This window comes from Jaculus jaculus, chromosome 14, assembly GCF_020740685.1.
Source record: "Jaculus jaculus isolate mJacJac1 chromosome 14, mJacJac1.mat.Y.cur, whole genome shotgun sequence".
Taxonomy (NCBI): domain Eukaryota; kingdom Metazoa; phylum Chordata; class Mammalia; order Rodentia; family Dipodidae; genus Jaculus; species Jaculus jaculus.
The window spans coordinates 3016002-3029319 of NC_059115.1; the positions used below are offsets into that span (position 1 = coordinate 3016002).

The window sequence follows — 13318 nt, forward strand, 5'->3', positions numbered from 1 at the left end:
AAATTCCTCAGCCTCCGTCAAGATGGAGCACACCTTTAATCCCAGCACTCGGGAGGCTGAGGTAGGAGGCTTGCTGTAAATTGGAGGCCACCCCGAGACTAGGTAGTGAATTCCAGGTCAGCCTGGGCTAGAGCGAGACCCTACATCGAAAAAAAAACATAACAAAAACATAGAAAAAAGAGAGGGGACTGGAGAGATGCCTTAGCGGTTAAGGCGTCCGCCTGCAAGCCCAAGGCTCCCAGTTCGATTCCCCAGGACCCACGTAAGACAGATGCACAAGGGGGCGCATGCATCTGGAGTTTCTTTGCAGTGGCTGGAGGCCCTGGCGTGCCCATTCTCTTTCTTTCTCTCTCTCTCAAACTAAAAACAAAAAGATGGAGCTGCCCAGACAACACAGCCCCAATGGCTGAATTCAGGAGATAAGAGGTTTGCCCAAAACTTTAAAAAAAGGAAGTGAAAGGGCTGGAGAGATGGCTTAGCGGTTAAGCGCTTGCCTGTGAAGCCTAAGGACCCCGGTTGGAGGCTCGGTTCCCCAGGTCCCACGTTAGCCAGATGCACAAGGGGGCGCACGCGTCTGGAGTTCGTTTGCAGAGGCTGGAAGCCCTGGCGCGCCCATTCTCTCTCTCTCCCTCTATCTGTCTTTCTCTCTGTGTCTGTCGCTCTCAAATAAATAAAATAAAAACTGAACAAAAAAAATTTTAAAAAAAGGAAGTGAAAGTGTCAATCACACCTCTGTCCCGCCCCCGGAGACAGCTGCAACCAATCACCAGCGCGCGGGGCGGGCACGAGGCCAGGGGTGGAGCCTTCTGTTGCCTAGGCGACGACGGAGGCCCCGGAGAGAGCGCGCGAGCGGAGGCGTAGCGCGTCAGACCTCTCCGTGCCCGGAAGCGTCGTGAGGCTCGGGGCTGGCGGGTCGGCGCTCTCGGGAGAAGGGCAGGCCAGGCCCATGAACCACGCGGCTCGCTGCGGCTTTCCAGCCTCCTAACCGCGGAGTTCGCCGAGGTAGGAAGAACGCATGCGCGGCGCGTGGTGGGTGGGGCCAATGCGGCACTGAGCCCAGGACGCATGCGCGGCCCCGGAGCTTGGCTGGTGTGGCGCAAGTGGGCGGGGCATCCCGGCCTTTGGGCGGAGCTTCCTAAGGGAATGAATTTTTATTTATTTATATTTTTTCTCAATTTTTACTAACATCTTCCATGATTATAAAAAGTATCCCATGGTAATACCCTCCCTCCCCCCCCCCAACTTTCCCCTTTGAAATTCCATTCTCCATCCTATCCCCTCCCCATCTCAATCAGTCTCTCTTTTATTTTGATGTGGGAATGAACTTTTAAAAATTTAGAGTACTTATTTTAAGCTTTTTGTATTTATTTGCAAGCAGAGAGAGAGAGAGAAAGAAAGGAAAAGAGAGAGAAGAGAGACATACAGAGAGAATGGGCACGTCAGGGCCTCCAGCCACTGCGCCCCTTTGTGCGGCTGGGGCATCGAACCCGGTTCCTTTGGCTTTTCAGGCCTTTGTTAGCCTTAACTGCTAAGCCTTTTCTCCAGCCGTATTTATTTATTTATTTATTTTTATTTTTTGAGGTAGGGTCTCACTCTAGCCCAGACTGGCCTAAAATTCACTCTGTAGTCTCAGGGTGGCCTTGAACTCAGGGCAATCCTACTTCTGTTTCCCAAGTGCTGGGATTACAGGCGTGCGCCACCACGCCTGGCTTTATTTATTTATTTTTAATAGAAAATAAACTTTATTTCTCTGTTCCTCTGAGATATCATTGCCAGCAGTCACAGATCTACATCCAATAGTTGTGTATTGGCTATTTTCAATCTACAGTGGTGTTTCTTCCTCTGAAAAATGTTAAGTACAAATGCTAGGTGCTGTCACTGAGGACTTCCCGTGTCATAGTTTCATGAATTAGTCTTTTAATAAGTATGTGAAAAATCAATCTGGCAACAGTCAGTTAAATTTTCTTTTTTAAAAAATTTTAATTATTTTATTTATTTATTTATTAGATACAGAAGAACAGAGCGAGAGAGAATGGGCACGCCAGGGCCTCTAGCCACTGCCAACGAACCCCAGACACATGTGCCACATGTGCATCTGGCCAACTTGGGACCTGGAGAATTGAACATGGGTCCTTAGGCTTCGCAGGCAAGTGCCTTAACTGCTAAGCCATCTCTCCAGCCTGTCAATTAAATTTTCTAATGTATCAGAAAAATATCCACTGAGTTTCACCTCCAAATGTATTGCTCAAGACCTTACCAGAAAAAAAAAAAAAAATAGGGGCTGGAGGGATGGTTTAGCAATTTAGGCGTTTTCCTGCAAAGCTAAAGGACCCAGGTTTGATTCCCCATATTAGCCAGGTGCACAAGGGGGGGTGCAGGCGTCTGGAGTTCGTTTGCAGTGGCTGGAGGTCCTGGCATGCCCATTCTCTCTCTCTCACTCTGTCTCCACCTTTTTTTCTGTCAAATAAATAAATAAATAAAAATATTTAAAAAAGAAAAATAAATCACTTATAAATAAATAAAAAGGACAAGCAGTTCTTTAAAATGAGGGACAAGAAGAATGGAAGAAAAGAACATTTAGTGATCTCATAAATCAGTTTTGGCTATTCAAAATATTTTTGTTAGGGCTAGGGAGGATGACTTAGTGGTTAAGTCACTTGCCTGCAAAGCCAAAGGACCCATAGTTTGATTCCCCCAAACCCACGTAAGCCAGATGCACAAGGGGGCACATGCATCCCAAGTTCATTTGCAGTGGCTGGAGGCCCTGGTATGCCCATTTTCTCTTTCTGTCTACCTCTTTGTCTCTCTCTCAAATAAATGATTAAATAAAATATATTTTAAAAAGCATTTTTGTTAAACAACATGAAACTCTTCTCAAGAGAAAACTGAACATCTTCCATAATTACAGACAATAACCATGGTAATTCCTTCCCCCCTCCACTTTGCAACTCCCACTCTCCATGGTATCCCCACCCTCTCTCAGTCAGTCTCTCTTTTATTTTGATGTCATCATGTTTTCCTCCTATTATAATGATCTTATATAGGTAGTATCAGGCACTGTGGAGTCATGGATGTCCAGGCTATTTTGTGTCTGGAAGAGTGCATTGTAAGGGGCCCTACCCTTCCTTTGGCTCTTACATTCTCTCTGTCATCTCCTCCGCAATGGACCCTGATCCTAAAAAGATGCAATAGAGATGTATCAGTCCTGCGCACTCCTCTGTCACTTCTCAGCACCATGGTGCCTTCTGAGTCATCCCAAGGTCACCAGTTTCGTACTTAGGTTGGAAGAACAGTATGGGGAATTCCAAGATACTTTTCATTTTCCCAAAGGTTAACCATCCACTTGAGAAGTAAAGAATCTATAAATCTCTCAGGGGCTGGAGAGAAAATGGATGTGCCAGGTCTTCTAGATGCAGCAAAGGAACACCAGACACATGTGCCACCCTGTGCATCTGGCTTACGTGTGTTCTGGGGAATGGAACGTGGGTTTGGCTTTGCAGGCAAGTTCCTTAACTGCTAAGCGATCTCTCCAGCCTGGGAATTGACTTTTTTTTTTTTCAAGGTAGGGTCTCACTCTTACCCAGGCTGACCTGGAATTAACTATGTAGTCTGAGGGTGATCTCAAACTCATGCCAATCCTCCTACCTGTGCCTCCCAAGTGCTGGGATTAAAGGCGTGTGCCACCACACCCACCTTGGGAATGAACTTTTTAAGTGGTTTCTCTCAGGCGTGGGGCAGACTTAGGCAGGGGCCACATACTTTTTGGTGACCCTCCATTTTTTTCCTGAGCTTTTCTGTGGCCGTATGTGTGGTTAAGCTTGGAGGTAGGGGGCTTATGAGATGGCTCAATGATTAAAAGCACGTGCATGTAGGACCTGTGTTCTATTCTCTGGTATTCACGTAAAGTCAGGCACACAGTAGTGTGTGCATCTGGAGTTTGTTTGCATTTGCATCAGCTGGAAGCTCTGGTACACCCATTTTCTCTTCTCTCTCTCTGCTTACAAATAAGTAAATAAAAAAATAAAATAAAATAAAAAAATATTTTTAAAAGAATGGGGGGCTGGAGAGATGGCTTAGTGGTTAAGGCTCTTGCCTGCAAAGCCTAAGGACCCATGTTTAACTTTCCATATCTCACATAAGCCAGACATACAAAGGTGAGGCAAACTCAAGGTTACACATGCCTAGTAGGTGGCACAAGCATCTGGAGTTTGATTCAGTGGCTGAGGCACTGGAATGCCACTTCTCTTTCTCCCCTCCCACTCTCTAAAATAAAAATAAAAAATAAAAAGAGAAGAATGGGCTGAGGCGATGGCTCAGAGGTTAAGGCGCTTTGCCTGCGAAGCCTAACAACCCACTTTGATTCCCTAGTACCCACGTAGAAGCAGATGCACAAAGTGGCACGTGCATCTGCAGTTCAGTTTTTGCAGCTGTAGGCCCTGGTGTGCCCATTCTCCATGTCTCTCTTCTCTCTCTGCTTCCAAATAAATAAGCTTTTTTTTTTTTTTGAAGAAAAAAAGGAATGGGGAAGGGAAGATGATTCCATGGTTAAAAGTACTTGCTTTCAAACCCTGCTTGTCCGGGTTCAGTTTCCCACTACCTCCATAAAGCCATATGCACAAAGTGGCTCATGTGTCTGGAGTTCCTTGCAGTGGCAAGAGGCCCTGGTGCGACAATACTCTCTCTGTCATTGCAAATAAATAAGTAAGTAAATAAATAAATAGAACATTAAAAAATAGAATTGGGAGCCGGGCATGGTAATGCATGCCTTTCATCCCAGCACTCAGGAGGCAGAGGTAGGATCACCGTGAGTTTCAGGCCACCCTGAGACTACATAGTGAATTTCAGGTTAGCTTGGGCTAGAGTGAGACCCTACTTCGAAAAACCGAAAAAAAAAAAAAAAAAAAAAAGCAAGAGAAAGAAAATAATTAGAATTGGGAGCTGGAGAGATGCCTTAGCGGTTAAGGTAGTCTCCTGCAAAAGCCAAAGGACCCAGGTTTGATTCCCCATTACCCAAGTAACCCAGATGCACAAGTTGGCATATGCATCTGGAGTTCGTTTGCAGTGGCTAGAGGTCCTGGTGCACCCATTCTATATGTCTGTCTCTTGAATAAATAAATAAAATTTACAATTTAAGAACGATAGCATTGGGCTGGGGAGATGGCTCCGCGGTTAAAGGTGCTTGTTTATAAAGGTTGCCAGTTCAATTCCCCTGCACTCATGTAAAGTTAGATGCACAAAGTGACGGTGAGTCTGGAGCTCATTTGCATTGTCAAGAAGCTCTTTTGTGTACATTCTCTTTCTGAAATAAATGAAGTGAAAAAGAGAGAGACTACAGCATCAGTAAGTTGATAATGAGCCTCGGTTTTCTCGCCTGTCAGAAATAATAATAAATTAATTTCGCAGGATTGAGACTGTATTCCTCTCCTCAACCACAGGGCCATGGCTGAAGTGCATGTGATCGGGCAGATCATAGGAGCCACTGGTTTCTCCGAGAGCAGCCTGTTCTGCAAGTGGGGCATCCATACAGGTACTTCCTGAGTTATTTCTTGTTCATGTCCCAACCAAGAGCCAAGACATCCCCTCCATCCTTGCTGGGCCCAAGGCTCCTTGCTGTTTGCACGACTCTCTCAGGCCCTGACCCTCGCTTTCCACAGCTGTCAGGACTTCAGGTTCGAGGGCACGCACTGTCTTCCCCCCGGGGCGGAGGGTGGAGGGTCTAGCTCCCACCTTGTCTCTAAGGATGTGGGGTTACAAGGTAGAGCCGACATACATGCTTCAACTCCTCTCAAACCAGTAGGCCAGCTGGGTGTGTTGGTACACACCTGTTATCCCAGAACTCAGGAAGCTGAGGCAGGACTATTGCCAGTTTTAGGCCAACCTGGGCTACATAAGAAACTCTGATTCAAGCAAAGCATGATTGACTGTCCTAACTCTGTGATTTAAATTCTACTCACAATCCAGGAGTACCCTGGGACTCTCTCCAATCTATTCATTAACAATATCTATTATTGAGGTTTAAAAAAAAAAAATTGAAAGCTGGGCGTGGTGGCGCACACCTTTAATCCCAGCACTCAGGAGGCAGAGGTAGGAGGATCGCCATGAGTTCGGGGCCACCCTGAGACTACAGAGTGAATTCTAGGTCAGACTGGGCTAGAGTGAGACTTTACCTTGAAAACACTGGGGCTGGAGAGATTGCTTAGTGGTTAAAGCACTTGCCTGCAAAGCCAAAGGACCCAGTTTCAATTCTCCAGGACCCACATAAGCAAGATGCACAAGGTGGAGCATGCATATAGAGTTCTTTTGTAGTGGCTAGAGGCCCCGGTGTGCCCATTCTCTCCCTCTCTCTCTGCATCTCTGTCTGTCTCAAATAAATAAATAAATAAAAATACATGGCTGGAAAGATGGCTTAGTGGTTAAGGTGCTTGCCTGAGAAGCCTAAGGACCCATGTTTGACTCTCCAGGTCCCATGTAAGCCAGATACAAGGCGATGCAAGTGCACAACATTGCACACGTGTCTGGAGTTTGAGTGCAGTGGCTGGAGTCCCCGACATGCCAATTCTCTTTCTCTCTTTCTCACTTAATCTCACTATTCTAGCTCTCTTGCATTAAAAAAATTTAAAAAAAAAAGTCTTTTGGGCTTGCCTCAAAAGAACAACAACAACAACTAAATAAAAATCCTCCTTTCCTCTACAAAACAGTAATTTTAAAAAATTAAAAGAAGGGCTGGGTGTGGTGGCGCACGCCTTTAATCCCAGCACTCAGGAGGCAGAGGTAGGAGGATTGCCAAGAGTTCGAGGCCACCCTGAGAATACATAGTGAATTCCAGGTCAGCCTGAGCCAGAGTGAGACCCTACCTCGAAAAACCAAAAAACAAAACAAAACAAAAAAAAATTAAAAGAAAGAGAAAGAGGAGAGAGTACAAAGAGCTCCTGCCCACAAGAAGGCAGGAGAGGGTAAAGCACCTATCATTATTATTATTTATTTTTGGTTTTTCAACGTAGGGTCTTGTTCTAGCCCAGGATGAGCTGGAATTTACTGGGTAGTTTCCGGCTGGCCTCAAACTCACGGTGATCCTCCTGTAGGCCTCTGCCTCCTTACTGCTGGGATTAAAGACACACAATACCTTCACACCTGGCTATTTTTTTAAAAAAAGATTTATTTATTTATTTGAGACAGAGAGACAGAGAGAGAGAGAGAGGGAGGGAGAGAGAGAGAGAGAATGGACATGCTAGAGCCTCTAGCCACTGCAAACGAACTCCAGAAGTGTGCACTACCCTGTGCATCTGGCTTATGTGGGACCTGGAGATTCGAACCTGGGTCGTTAGGCATCACAGACATGTGTCTTAACTGCTAAGCCATCTCTCCAGTCCTATTTTTAACTTAAAATATTATATATATATTTTTTTTGTTTGCCAAATTTTATTTAATGAATTTAAAATGCAAGGAAGCCCTTAATCTCACCCAAAGTATTCATAAATAGGGAAAGTATGGCAATTTTTTAATTTAAAACAGTCCTATTAAAAATGATAAAAGACAGTTTCCACTCCTGAGGGGTAGTGACGAGATCCTCAAGCAGCCAGGGCACAGATTGCCAGACTCCTGCATCATCCGGAATGTATAGCTTAATTCCTACACTAAACAGGAAGGAAGGAAGCCGACTTTCATGGTCCAAAGAGAGTCAGCTGTTCCGAGATAACAGTCTGGCTGGATTCCCATGTGTTCAAGTTCAGATGACTCTGAGCATTCCTGTCCCACTGGCCTTTTGCACTGACACCTAGTTTCCTCTCTGTTTCATCTCAAAGGTAACTGCAAACAGTTTTTGAAAATAGCAAGATACTGGGATGTGACAAGTATAATTTAACTACGCCCAATCATATGTGAGTGTACTTTCAGCGAGGATGGGTAGCAGGTAACCCCGCACCCTGATACCACAGGAAGTGAGGATAGGAACTGCTTGATGAAGGAGACAGGACAATGGTGTCCCAGGAAGAGCTCGTTAGGCCATCTCTCCAGGCCTTTTTTTTTTTTTTTAATTTGTCAAGATAGGGTCTCCCTCTAGCATAGGCTAAACTGGAGTTCTCATTCACTTGGTAGTCTGAGGGTGGCCTTAAACTCATAGACACTCTCCAACCTCCGCCTTCCAGCCCTATTTCTAACATTTTTTTGTTTCGTTTTGTTTTTCGAGGTAGGGTCTTGCTCTAGCCCAGGCTGACGTGGAGTTCTCTATGTAGTCTCAGGCTGGCCTCGAACTCACGGCGATCCTCCTACCTCTGCCTCCCCAGTGCTGGATTAAAGGTGTGCGCCACCATGCCCGGCTTTTTAACATTTCTTATGAATTGACTAATGTGTGTTGTGGGGGGGGCTTAGTAGGCCCGGGTGGAGGTCGGAGGAACCTCTGCCTCTGTGTCCCACCTTCTTTGAGAGGGGTGGGGGTGATGAGGTCCTTGGGCAGTGCAGGGAGTTGAACCTGGGCCAGCAGACTTTGCAAGCAAGCAACTTTGAGCTGCCGGGCCATCTTCGTAGCCCCCAGAATAACTTTTTTAAAAAATTTTTTTGACACGGGCACACACTGCAGCGCAGGCTGACCTCAAAGTTGCAGCATTCTTCCCGTTCCCTCCCACGTGCTGGGATTTCAGGGGTGCACCAACAGGTCAGGAACTGAGTGCACACTGTTGAGTCTGATTCCCCTCTTCCCCCAAGGCAGGCTCTCACTCTAGCCCAGGTTGACCTGGGATTCACTCTGTAGCCAAAAGGTGGCCTCGAACTCACAGCAGTCCTCCTATCTCTGCCTCCCAAGTGCCGGGATTGAAGGCGTGTGCCAACCATGCCTGGCACACGTTTGAATCTTGAGCCCAAACTTTAAAAACCTTCACAGTCATGCCAGGGGTAGCCAGTCCACCGACATAGTGCTTCCCCAGCCTTACATCCTGGCTCTCATGACAGGTGCAGCTTGGAAACTCCTGTCAGGTGTGCGAGAAGGCCAGACCCAGGTGGACACCCCCCAGGTTGGGGACATGGCTTACTGGTCCCATCCTATTGACTTGCACTTTGCTACCAAAGGTCTCCAAGGTAGGTACGGGGATGAAAAAGGCCAGCCCAGTAACACCCACAGCAACCTGGAGAGGCAGAGCTGAGGCCTGGCCCACGCTACAGGAAGTGCCAGGCACGGGGGATGGGAAGGAGGTGGGGGGGGTTGTGGAAAAGTGAGAGGTGGAGTGGAGTCTGGGAGGGGAGGTAACTACCAACCCAAGAGACAGACCCTCATGGGGAGGCCAGGAGAGGTTACAAGTAGTGAGGGAGGAAGAGGAAGGGGGAGGGACCAAGGCTGGGCACTGTTCCTCAGCAGGGCCCTGCCTAAAGGGGAAGTGAGCCTTGCGGGGAGGAGGGGATTGTATCAGCAAGGCTCTTCTGGTTAAGATACGGCCTGGGCAGCGCCGTCCGGCCATGTCAGTGTGGCTGCCCGGGCCTACGCATGCCCGGCCTAGCTCTGGTCTAGACAGGGTTCCATTCTAGGTGGCCTCCAGACAGGGCCAGCCCAGCGCGAGTGGGTGAGGTAGGGTTGGGGACTGCAAAGGCCCAAGCCTGGGCGAGAGGTCAGAGGGGCAGCCGGATGATGGTAGGACACAATAACCAGGTCCAGGGACAAGGACGGAGGAGGGGTCAGGGGAGAGGCGGCGTGCGCAGGGCTGGGAGGGAAAAGCGAGCCCGGCACATGAAGGACTGGGGGAGCAGGAGGATGGGGGTGAGGTCCAGGGCCCGGGTTGCCAGGAGAGACCACTTCTGGAAGGCACTGTGGAGCCACAGCAACCCCTGCCCATGCTGAGGGGCAAACCCAGGGCCTTGTGCTTGTGCAGCAAGCTCTCTTCCGAGCTACTCCCCAGTCCGACTTTTTTTTGTTTGTTTTTCGAGGTAGGGTCTCTCTCTAGCTCAGGCTGACCTGGAATTCACTATGTAGTCTCAGGGTGGCCTCGAACTCACAATGATCCCCCTAACTCTACCTCCCGAGTGCTGAGTGCGCCACCACACCTGGTCCCCCCTTCCCTCCCCCCCTCCCGCCCCCAGGTTGGGTCTCACTCTAGTTCAGGCTGACCTGGAATTCACTCTGTGGTCTAAGGCTGGCCTTGAACTCACGGAGATCCCCTTGCTTCTGCCTCCCAAGTGCTGGGATTAAAGGTGTGAGCCACCATGCCTGGCTCCTTCTTATTTTTTAAATTTTATTTACTTGCAAGGGAAGAGAAAAAGAGAGAGAGAATGAATAAATGAGTGAATGTGTGTGCTAGGGCCTCTTGCCACTGCAAAGGAATTCCAGATGCATGCACCACTTTGTGTATCAGGCTTTGCCAGCAAGTGCCTCGAACGGCTGAGCCATCTTTCCAGTGGCCCTCAGCCCCTCTTTAGATGAGTCTTCCTGGCTGCTGGGGGGGGGGGGTTGCGCTGGAGTGTGAGGGTGAGGCAGAAAACCATCCTTCAGTTCTTCAGCCAGTCCCCAAGGTCAGCCTTAACCTTGCTTCTCCTTTTCTCTGTCCCCCGACCCCTTCCTTCCGGCATGTTCTTCCATCTTCTCATCCTTGGACTGTTCAGCAGCATCTGCATGGCACTCCCAACCCCAACTCTAGGGTCTGCACGCCTCCTCTGTGAACCTTCCAGGAGTGTCTGTCTCCCCCACTCAAGAGAGAGAGAGATTAGCCAGGCGTGGTGGCGCACGCCTTTAATCCCAGCATTTGGGAGGCAGAGGCAGGAGGATCGCCGTGAGTTCCAGCCTGGGACTACAGAATGAGTGTGAGCCTGAGTAGATTGACACCTTACCTTGAAAAAAACAAGAATTAAACAGATACAACAACAACAACAAAGAAAACATTCTTGGGCTGGGGAAATAGCTCAGTGGTTAAAGAGCTTGCGTAGAAAGCTTGCTGGCCCAGGTTTTAACCCCCAGTACCCATGTAAAGCCAGATACATAAAGTGGTACATGCATCTACAGTTCATTTCCAGAGGAAAAAGGCCCTGGTGTACCTTTCTCTCTCTCTCTCTTTTGTTTTTTTGAGGTAGGGTCTCACTCAGCCTAGGCTGACCTGGAATTCACTATGTAGTCTCAGGGTGGCCTCGAACTCATGGCAATCCTCCTACCTCTGACTCCCGAGTGCTGGGATTAAAGGCGTGCGCCACCACGCCTGGCTCCTTTCTCTCTTAAATAAATAAATAAATTTTCAGAAGACCAGCCAGGTATGGTGGTGCAAACCTTTCCTTAATCCCAGCATTTGGGAGGCAGAAGTAGGATTGCTGTAAATTCAAGGCCAGCCTGAGACTCCATAGTAAATTCCAGGTCAGTCTGGGCTAGAGTGAAACTCTTCCTCAAAAAAAAAACAAAAACAAAACAAACAAACAAAAAAAAACAGCCAGAATCTCTAGCTGTGGTAGCACATACCTTTAATCCCAGCACTTCAGAGGCTAAGGTAGGAGGGTCACTGTGAGTTTGAGGATGAGGACAGCCTGAGATCACATAGTGAATTCTATTCTTATTCGTTTAATTATTTTTTCACATAGTGAATTCTAGTGGCTTGGACTAGAGTGAGATCCTACCTCAGGGGGGCGAAAAAAAAAAGACCAGAGTCTTACCTTGCCTCGTGCGATTCTATGGCATGAGGCCAACTCTGCACCTTCTCCTCAGGATTTGGTCACACTGGCCCCTATCCTCCCACCTCTGCCTCCCGAGTGCTGGGATTAAAGGCGTGCGCCACCACGCCCGGCTCTTCTTTTTTTAATAGTCTCACTATGTAGCACAGGCTGCCATCAGCTCTCCCAAGTGCTAGGACTGCAGATGCTTGCCACCAGGCCAGGCACAAATGTCTTTTCCTTCCTTACTTCACCTTCGTCCCCCGCACCGCCCACTCTTTTTTTTTTTTGTTTTTTTTTGTTTTTTTGGAAGACTAGCCTGGAGCCCCACCCTCCCTCCCAAGTTGTCAAAATGTCATTTTTATTTTTTTCCTGAGACCAGGCCTCTCCCTGTATCCCTGGGCTGTCCGGAAACTTGCTATGCGGATGAGGCTGGTTTCAAACTTGAGCGCTCCTCCTCTAGCCTCCATCTCCCGAGTACTGGGATGAGAGGCTTGGGCCGCTGGGCCCTGCCCAGAATGTCACCTTCCCTGTAAAGCTTTCTTCATCTCCTCCTTTCGTAAACCGCACCCCACCCCCACCATACCTGGCTTTATTTTTCTCCAGAGCAGTTATCACCATCTGACATACCCTATAATTTACTTATTTACTGTGCTCGTTGTCTAGGACTCCTCAGTCTCCCAGGGCAGGAATTTTCGTCTGCTGTGTTTACCACGGTGTCCCCAGCTTCTAGAACAGGGCCCAACACCGAGGAGGGCTCAGGACGGAGGGGGAAGATGGGCCGGGTCTCGAAGTAGAAGGCGCAGGGAGCTACCCTCCCAGGGATGCCCAACCGGCCACAAAGGGAAGTTGGCAGAGGCAGGACACGAAGGTCCCTCCATATCGAGGAGTTGGCTTGGCTTCTAACTGGGGGTGCTGGGGGACCACGGAAGGCGTTGAGCAGGACCGAGATAGGCATTTCCTGATGGTTTTGGCTGCTGTGTGGGCGTGGGTCAGCGGATGGGAGCCCGGACAGGAAGCTGAAGCAATCGTGCAAGGCAAAAGGACTGGGCCAAGGTCTCCAGTAGTTTGAGGGAAGTGGGGGACCCAGAAGCGGCACCCTACCCAGCCTCCCGTCCCCCTTCCCCCTGCTGTGTCTCGTCCCGCAGGCTGGCCTAAACTCCATCTCCAGGTGTGGTCCCAGGACAGCTTCGGCCGCTGCCAGCTGGCAGGCTACGGCTTTTGCCACGTGCCCAGCAGCCCAGGCACCCACCAGCTGGACTGCCCCACGTGGCGGCCCCTGGGCAGCTGGCAGGAGCAGCTGGCGAGGGCCTTCGTGGGCGGTGGGCCGCAGCTGCTGCACGCCGACACCATCTACAGCGGGGCGGACCGCTACCGGCTGCACACGGCGGCGGGCGGCACCGTGCGCCTCGACCTGGGCCTGCTGCTGCGCCACTTCGACCGCTACGGCGTGGAGTGCTGAGGACCCGCGCGAGCCCAGCCCGGGCACGGCCCTGCCCGCCGGTGCCTGCCGGACCCGCGGGCACCAGGCTGCATCCGTACGGGGCGCGCCGAGAGGCCCGCGGGCGCGGGTGTGGGGAGGGGGCTGCGGGGACTCGGGGGACGCGCAATAAACGCTGCCGGGCAGTGCCCACGCTGTCGCAGGTGTGCTGCTCTCGGGCCCCATCACCCGGCCCCCCACCCTCTCCGCCTCGGGTCCCCACGTTCT

The 13318-nt window shown here is 49.6% G+C and overlaps 1 protein-coding gene across 1 annotated transcript; it reads left to right on the forward strand.

Moving 5' to 3' along the window:
* Nucleotides 1-845: 845 nt before the first annotated feature.
* B9d2 (B9 domain containing 2) lies at nucleotides 846-13085 on the forward strand. The gene is made up of 4 exons (XM_004670373.2): nucleotides 846-1002; nucleotides 5436-5527; nucleotides 8944-9069; nucleotides 12759-13085. The coding sequence occupies exons 2-4, from the start codon at nucleotides 5440-5442 to the stop codon at nucleotides 13070-13072; spliced, it is 528 nt and encodes a 175-aa protein (XP_004670430.1). The 5' UTR covers nucleotides 846-1002; nucleotides 5436-5439; the 3' UTR covers nucleotides 13073-13085.
* The last annotated feature ends 233 nt before the right edge of the window (nucleotides 13086-13318 follow it).